The sequence below is a fragment of the Etheostoma spectabile genome, chromosome 7 (genome assembly GCF_008692095.1).
Source record: "Etheostoma spectabile isolate EspeVRDwgs_2016 chromosome 7, UIUC_Espe_1.0, whole genome shotgun sequence".
Lineage (NCBI taxonomy): Eukaryota > Metazoa > Chordata > Actinopteri > Perciformes > Percidae > Etheostoma > Etheostoma spectabile.
The window spans coordinates 1,093,743-1,101,899 of record NC_045739.1 but is presented as its reverse complement, the minus strand read 5'-3'; the positions used below and the strand labels follow the sequence as shown (position 1 = coordinate 1,101,899).

At 41.9% G+C, this 8,157-nt stretch overlaps 1 protein-coding gene across 1 annotated transcript in view; it reads right to left on the bottom strand.

Moving 5' to 3' along the window:
- Positions 1 to 8,157, bottom strand: part of LOC116692815 (immunoglobulin superfamily member 21) — a 56,542-nt gene that overhangs the window by 48,121 nt on the left and 264 nt on the right. The window contains exon 1 of the mRNA XM_032521356.1: positions 7,924 to 8,157. This exon is cut by the window's right edge and continues 264 nt beyond it. Coding sequence (XP_032377247.1) covers positions 7,924 to 7,987 — 64 coding nt within the window. The 5' untranslated portion in view covers positions 7,988 to 8,157. The remainder of the gene's footprint in view (positions 1 to 7,923) is intronic.

Below are 8,157 nucleotides of genomic sequence, written 5' to 3'. Positions count from 1 at the left end.
CACACACACACACCTGGTGTGGAAATAAAAAATTAAAAAAAGAACCAAAAAAAACAAAAACAAAAAACACACTGATCATAAAAAAATTAAAAGTTAAAAAAAGAAAGTTATACTGAGTATGAAAATTCTTGTTTATTACATTTTACTTCATAATTGCAACCGCATGTGTTGTATTCATTTGGCAACAAAACACCGTTCCTCCGTTATAGTTTCTTCGTTTGTCCAGTACCAATGACAACACCATGATATGAAAGCTCGATGCTGTAATGGGAAATTTAGTTGTGTAATAAGCTAACTAAATATAACAATTTCTTGATAAAACATGTCAATTGCATAATGCTTTAAATAGCATTAATGACAAAATAACAAATCTTCCTTTCCGTTGTCCCCCGGTTTTAAAGCACTTCCATTTTTTCCCCGCCATTCTTTTCAAAGACACAAACGACCCACTTTCGCTGGTTAAGGCCCCGCACACAGGTCAGAGTACGGATTCCGGCTACGATACAGCCAAATTCACTGTGGTAAAAAGATTAAGCTGTAATGCTCATTCCTACTGGAAACCAACCAAGCAACACAGATGTCTCGGACACAACGCGCCCAAGCAACCCCCGCGGGTCACCAATCACGAGAACAACACCTCATTCTTTGGGCATAAGTGGCAAACGCCACACCCCCACACCGGAACCACTACAATACCTGAGCCTCACAAGCCCTCCAGCCACTGCCGCTCTCGCTCCTCGCTCGCTCTCTCTCTTCCTCTCTCTCTCTCTCTCTCGATCTCTCTCCCCTATCACTCCCCATCTCCCTTATCTCTCTCTCTATCCTCTCTCTCTTCTTCCTCTCTCTCTATCTCTCTCTCTCTCTATCTCTCTCTCTCTCTCCCTCTCTCTCTCCTCTACTCTCCTTCTCGTCTACTCTCTCTCTCTCTCTCTCTCTCTCTCTCTCTCGCTCTCTCGCTCTCTCTCTCTATCTTCTCTCGGCATATCGGATCAGGGCTAGTATTCGGGGCTGTCTGTGACGGGTTTAACATAAACAATGTTTTATCAGTGTATGCAGATGATGTCATTGTTTTTGTTGGAAATCAGGAAGATGTGAACACATTGCAAACTGTTGTCAAGGATTTTGGGACGGTATCATCCGCTAGGGTTAATTGGGGTAAAAGTGAGGCTCTGGCAGTTGGGAGTTGGACGGGGGGTCTACCCAGCCTTCCAGGAAGTCTGGTGTGGAAGAAAGATGGTCTGAAATATCTGGGTGTGTACCTCGGTGAATAGACCATTGTCAAAATGAACTGGGAAGGGGTGGTAGAGAAGGTGGAAGGTCGGCTAAATAAGTGGAAATGGCTGAAACCTCAACTGTCATTTAGAGGCAGAGCATTAATTATTAATAATCTGGTGGCGTCTGCTCTGTGGCACCGGTTGGCCTGTGTAGAGCCCCCTAAAGGACTCATTCAAAAGGTTCAAGCCTGGACAGGGCCTGGTGCATATTGAAAGCAGGCTGGCAACTTTCAGGGTGCAGTTTGTGCGTAAATATCTCATGGGTCCAAGTGATTTGGTCTGGAGGGATGTGACAAGTACCTTGTTAAGACGGTCTGCTGGTCTGGGGTTAGATACCGCTCTGTTTTTAATGGGTTTTAAATGTGTAAAAGTGTGTGGGTTATCTCCTTTTTATCAGTCGATTTTTAAGGTATGGAACTGTTTTAAGTGGAGCAGAGTGAGCCTACATGCTCTCTACACTGGCTAACTGGAGGAGCCATATCCATGGGGCCAGGAGGATGTTCAGGACTGCAGGACCCGGGGCCTCACCAGCATGCTGTGCGCGCTGGAGCGGTCACCCTGAGGAGGATTGTGGAGGTGGCGGGGACGGGGCTGACGGATGCAGCGGCGGGGGCCTCTCTTCTGGGGCAGAGGTCCTTCGTCAGACCCGGATGTTGTGGGAGGTGGTCGGTGAGACTGACGGAGGGTGAACATCAGATGCTCGGATTACTGTGCTGGGGTCGACATCCTGATGGAGAGCGATCCTTTTCGGAGTTGGGATTTGTTCTAGGCTGGATGGCTTTTCTGGGGATTTATTACGTTGCGGACTCAGCGGGTGGGACTGCATACCGTCACGGGGGAAGGGGGGTGTACAAGACTTGTGGTAAAGTTCCTGAACAGATATAAGCTGGATGGGAGACTGGACACTGTGTGGAGACAGAGACTAGGGGTGGACAGTGGCGTTAAACCTGCCTGGCGGGTTCTGTATAAACCTCCTCTGCCGAAAAGGACCGGGGATCTACAGTGGAGGATTCTACACGGCGCCATCGCTGTGAACGCTTTTGTTTCTGTTCTCAACCCAACAACTTTGCCTGGATGTCCATTCTGTGGACTAGTAGAGACGGTCTTTCACTGCTTTTGTGAATGCCAGAGACTCAGGCCTCTATTCGAGGTGCTGCAGACTGTCTTCCTGAGTTTTGGTGTGATGTGGTCTGTAACTACTTTTATTTTTGGAGCAGGTTATAGACGAGCTGAAGCTTCCAAATGGCAGCTGCTCAATCTGCTCGGTGGACAGGCCAAGATGTCCATCTATAGCAGCAGGAAGTGTAGAGTAGAGGACAGGTCGGGACAGGAAGCACTTCCTGTTTTCATCTCTCTGGTGAAAGCCAGGGTCTGGGTTGATTTTAGGTTTTGTCAAGCTATGAATGACATCGACGTGTTTAGGAACCGGTGGTGTTATAAGGACGCATTATGCTCCGTGACAGGAGGAGGTCTGGTGTTTAACGGTGTGTTCAGGTAGATGTGTGGATGACTGTTTTATTGGTTCTGCAATATCTCTTTTGGCTCTATTTATTGTTGAAGGAATACATGTTGTATTGATTTGGTAAAATAAAGTGTTTTTTTAAAAATCTAAAATAAAAATCTAAAAATCTCTCTCTCGCTCTCTCTCTCTCTCTCTCTCTACATTGTCAAATTAATTTAATTATTGAGCCATGGCACAGACAAACTTTTGCACAACAGTGTTCCAGTCTACACACTGCTGTCTTCAGACAAAACATCACATCCTCAGATCGACCGAAAAAAAAAAAAAAAGGTTTTAGTATTTGTATTAGGTTTTGTGTACAATTTTAAGAGCTTTCTTAAATTTATTTTGGTGGTCTGCTGATGAGGTTAACGGAGTGTGCAGCACGATCTTGCCTCAGTCTGTGGGATTTGTTGAGGTGAGTTCACCCGTAACCAGTGGGATTAAAGGGATTGATACAAATGCAAAAGTCTTCAACTACATGAATGTATGACACTTCCTCACAAAAAAGCACATGAAATATAAAATCCAATTTTTCATATAAAAATGTTTATAGGTATATTGATACATATATATTTAGCAACACAAAACCGTACATAAAACATTTTTGTTACTTCACATATATGGTAAAAACATTTCACATGTGATGAATTCACATATAGGCATGTGGCTTTTGGATATGTCACATCAGGAAAACTGTACATGTAAGATAAATCACATGTTAACACATTCTCATAAACGGGTTTGGTGTTTATTGTATGGAAACCTATGCAAACCAATTTGTGTGATATCCTAAAAAATTAGGCTATCGCTGGCAGGTCACATGACAGTTAAATTAAGCTAAAACCGGTTGTTGGGAGCAAGCTACAAAGCCTCGTGAGCTGTCATTTTAGAGGACTGTTGTGGAAGTTTCACGTACAGCGAGGGAGGAATTTGTGTTGAAGAAGAGACTTTGTTAAAACAAAATAAAGACAAGCTGCAAACTGAGTTAAAGGTTTTAGGTATTCGGTGGAAGGGTTTAATTGTTTTCTGCAGAGAACAATCAAATGACGAGAACAGCTTTCACAATAAACAGAGTGAAATTGTAGATTTCAAGTGTGAAATTTAATCTGTCACATGTACTTTTTTTTGTTAGGGACCTTAACAAAGCTGTGTGTGTCCCTGTCCCTGTCCCTCTGAAGGACCGAACTCAAAGGCACCTTGCAGAGCAGCAGCCTGCCGGTGCTGGGAGACACTGATGCCCTCTGCCATCACAGTCAGCTCCCTCACATCCACAACACCGGTCCGTACTGCATGATGTCAGCCTGCCTGCAGATTATTTTCCCCATGTTTTTCCTTTTAATCCTCCCTCCAGCTTTTCATCTAGAAAGCCTGTCATTTGCCAAGCTCTGACACACACGATAAATTAGTAATAATGTTCTCTGTAAACAACAAAAATAATCATTTCGCTAAGGGAAAGCATATTTTGAATAAGATTAGAGTTAGTGAAATCAGGAGCGATATCAATATCCCCGCTCAGTTCAGCTTCAGTTCAGTTTGTCTGTGGATTTATGGATGTTTTTTGCCCTATTTCAATGTCCACAGCGCCATGGTTCGCATAACACTCCCCTTCTGGGATAAAAAAAAAAAAAAAAAACATTGTCTGACTCTGACCCATATTGCTCAAGGTAATCTGTTCTTGATGATTAAATGTGTGTGTCTGCTCAGACCACAAAGTGCATGGATTTTAATCCCAAAGTGGAATTCACAGATTGTATGTACTGGCCCTGCTGACAGTCTCACTGTATGCTGCTACTTCTTGATGCACTCTGGCACCTTTTAACATTCAAGGTACATACATTAATCATTAGAAAATGTATGTGTACCTCACAACTGTTAAGATTAATTAATTGTGATGTGTCTGAAAAACAGTCAAATGTATTTATGGGAACAGGTGGGATTTTGGTCTGAAGTTGGGTAGCTAGTTGGCCAGATGACTATGGTTGTCCTCTGCAATCAAAAGCTCACGCCCAGCAACACATGTGAAGCACCACAAGTGTTACGTGTGAAACTAAAGTTGAACCCAAGTGCAGACAACGCAGAGCCAAATTAAATTTTAACAGGTTTATTCCAAATTAGTCCAGGTTCAGGAATGCAACAGGGAACAAGCAAAGTCCAAATCCAAGAAAAGCCAAGGTACAGAGCTAGAGTGGTACTGTGTCAAATAATCTGGATATCCAGTGTAGTGAGTAGGAATGGTGGAAGGCAGGAGTCAGGTTCACAGAAATTGTCATGACTACGCTCTGATGAAGAGTGGTAGGTTGGCCGGGTATTTGAAGCAGAGGTGATTAATGTAGATGAGTTGCAGCTGGAACCCTGACTCCTGCACACCAGGACAGAGAGAGGGGAGGGGGGGAGCACTGACAGAGCGCTATCTAGCAGCAGTCACAGCAGCCGCAGGCCTAACAACAAATTAAAAGTTGTTCTTTCTCTGTTAGTCTTTGTTTACTGGGCGAAATATACATAGAGTAAATTGACTTGGCAAGATAAGACAGCATTATCTCCTCTGGCAACGACAACACCGTTTAACTTTAACGCTACAAACTTGACTGCACTTTTGGCCAGACCTTCAAACACCTGCCTATTCTGAGGCAAGGTGCTAACATTAGCTTGTTAGCATCACGGTGTCAAACATTTTGTTTTCTTTCCTAACAACTGACTGATTCGCACAACAGCCAGCCTACCATTAAACTTTTATATGAAAAAACACTTACAGAAATATACTTGCTACACATTGCATCACTGCTTTTCCCATGTCACACTTGTACTTGAAGGATTAAATTTCTGAAAGATATCCACTGCATTGATACACAACATTTCTATAAAGTAACTATAACAAAAATACAACCACTCATAATGTTTCCTGTGATGGATTACCCAACTCAAGATTCAGTCTGTGCAAGTTAATATTTATCCTGATAGGAAATCGGTGGTAAATAGGCTATAATAAACCTACAAGAGGCTTTGGAAGAAAGGTGACAAGAAATGTAAGTTTGACCTGCCACACAGTGAAGGAAAGATGGCTGCCGTCAGGCACTGAGAGAGAGCCATGCACAACAGTTTTCTAAAAAAAAGATGGAAAAATATCACGTCAATAGAAGCTTTAATTAGTTAATACTTTTAAGGCATTTTCTGTAGCGCATATTATTGCACTGCCAAAAAAGAGAAGGATGGCAAAGAACAGAGAAGATATGTGCAAAATTAAACAAAAAAAGGTATGGGAGAGCTGATTATACAAATGTTGAAGCAGAGCCAAGAATTGCGCAAAACAAGGATCAGGAAATTAACAAACTGAATGTTGACTATACTCAAACCTCTAAGTTATATTTTCAATCTTTCCTTCTGTACAGGTATAGTTCTTGATAAGATGAAAACAAAAACAATAATTGCTTAGTGAAAGTCAGTATGGTTTTCAAACAAATTGGTCTACAGCCTTAGCATTAATGAAAATAGAAGAAATTACAACTGCAATTGAATATAAGAAATATACAATTGAGATATTTATAGATTTAAGAAAAAAAAGGTTTCAACACTATAGATCACAAAATATTAATTTCTAAATTGTAAACATATGTGTGTAGTTTTAAAATGGTTAAGCAGTTACTTAGGCAATAGACAACAGTACGTAGCGTTAGCTGGTAATACATCTGAATAAAGAAAGATCAAATGTGGAGTCTCTCAAAGTTCAATTTTGGGGTCTAAATTATTTATTTTGTATGTTGATGACAGGTGTGAGGCGTTAAGTTATGCATTTTGGGCTGTTTGCAAATGACAAAACAATATAAGTGCAGGTGATGCTCTGAAAACCTTAGCAAAACATATTGAAAAAGAATTTGTCAAACTGAAAAAAAATGGTTTGATAAAAGACAAGTGAATCACTGAAAACAAAAGCAAGATGGAAATGTTTTATAATTGATTGATGGAACTCCTATTAAAAGAGTGGTTGAGTTTAGATGTGTTGGTGTCATAATGGATGATAAATTGACATGGAAATCCCAAGAGACAGTAAACAAAATAAGCATTCACCTTTTTAATTTCCTTGCAAGATAAAACATCAGCAGGGGGAGAGTAAGTGCATGCATTGTTTGAACCCATAATTAGCTTGTGTTTACCTGGGGAACATTTAAACTGGTGCACATTTGTGTGTCCCCTGATACATTTGAATAAGAGAAATGGCCATAAAGGTGAAAACCAGAAGATATCTCCTCAGAGTGAGGGTCAAAACGCCATGAGGTACGGAAAGAGCCCATGAGCTTGTCTGCCATGGTCATTAAACCTAAGCAACTCAAGAAGTTCTTGAAGAAGCCACCTCCTTGAGAACAGAAAAACAACATAGGCAATTGACCAGCAGGGTGGATTTGTGCAACTGGCCATGAGAGAGAGAGCAAGACTGCCCATGTACCCTAACCTTAAGGAGAAACGTAGGATCCTTGAAGATGATGCCCATGTTGATGACATCCCATTGGAGGAATACACACGTCTTGGCCAAATCACCTTCCACAAAGCCTCACATCGGTCAACTGGATTGGAAAACCTTGGGGAATAACATTCTCTGATGGAAGTGACAAGAGCTAGGGAACCGTAGTGTAACTCAGATGGGAGACCTAGCAAGACATCCAAGTCAGGTTGGTTGAGTTTAAAGCACACCATTGGACCAAAAGGAAGAAGCAGTAAAAGAAATGCTTGAAGAAATGCTTGGGCTCTACGTTGGTGAAGCAACTCCCCGTCCCTGCTGCTGAACTGTGCGTGCGGGAGACACACACAAACCCCGAGATCAGTCAAGCGTGATTAAGTTCACACTTTTGCCGACAATTATATCAGCTTTAAACCACAATTAAACACATTATAGACTACATTCCAAAAATCTCCATCTTGAATACCCCAAGAAAACTTCTTAAATAACCAGTGGTGATCATAAGGCTGACATCAACACTACCAAATAAAGAAGGAATCATGAAAGCAAGCATACCTTCACTTCCACAGAAAAAACAACCTGAATTCATTCCATAAAGCCTTTAGAAGCCTTTAAAGATGGTCATTTTTTCTGCCCCACTTTTTCCCTCATTTAAACAGTGCAGAAGCTGCTTGTTGCAGGGCAGGTCCACTTACCAGCTGTTAGACTGAGAGTGTGAGCAGAGAGGAGAAGGCAGCAGAGTGTAAGAGGACCAGTCATCCTGCTGGGTGCTACTCAGAACAAAGGATACTCCATCTGTATTCACAGCGGTGTATGTTTTATCTCCCATCCTTCACACTGAGGCGGCCTCACTCTGCGGCTTGGGTTTATATTTGGAGGATTACAGCGTCTCTCTCTCTCTCTCTCTCTCTCTCTCTCTCTCTCTCTCT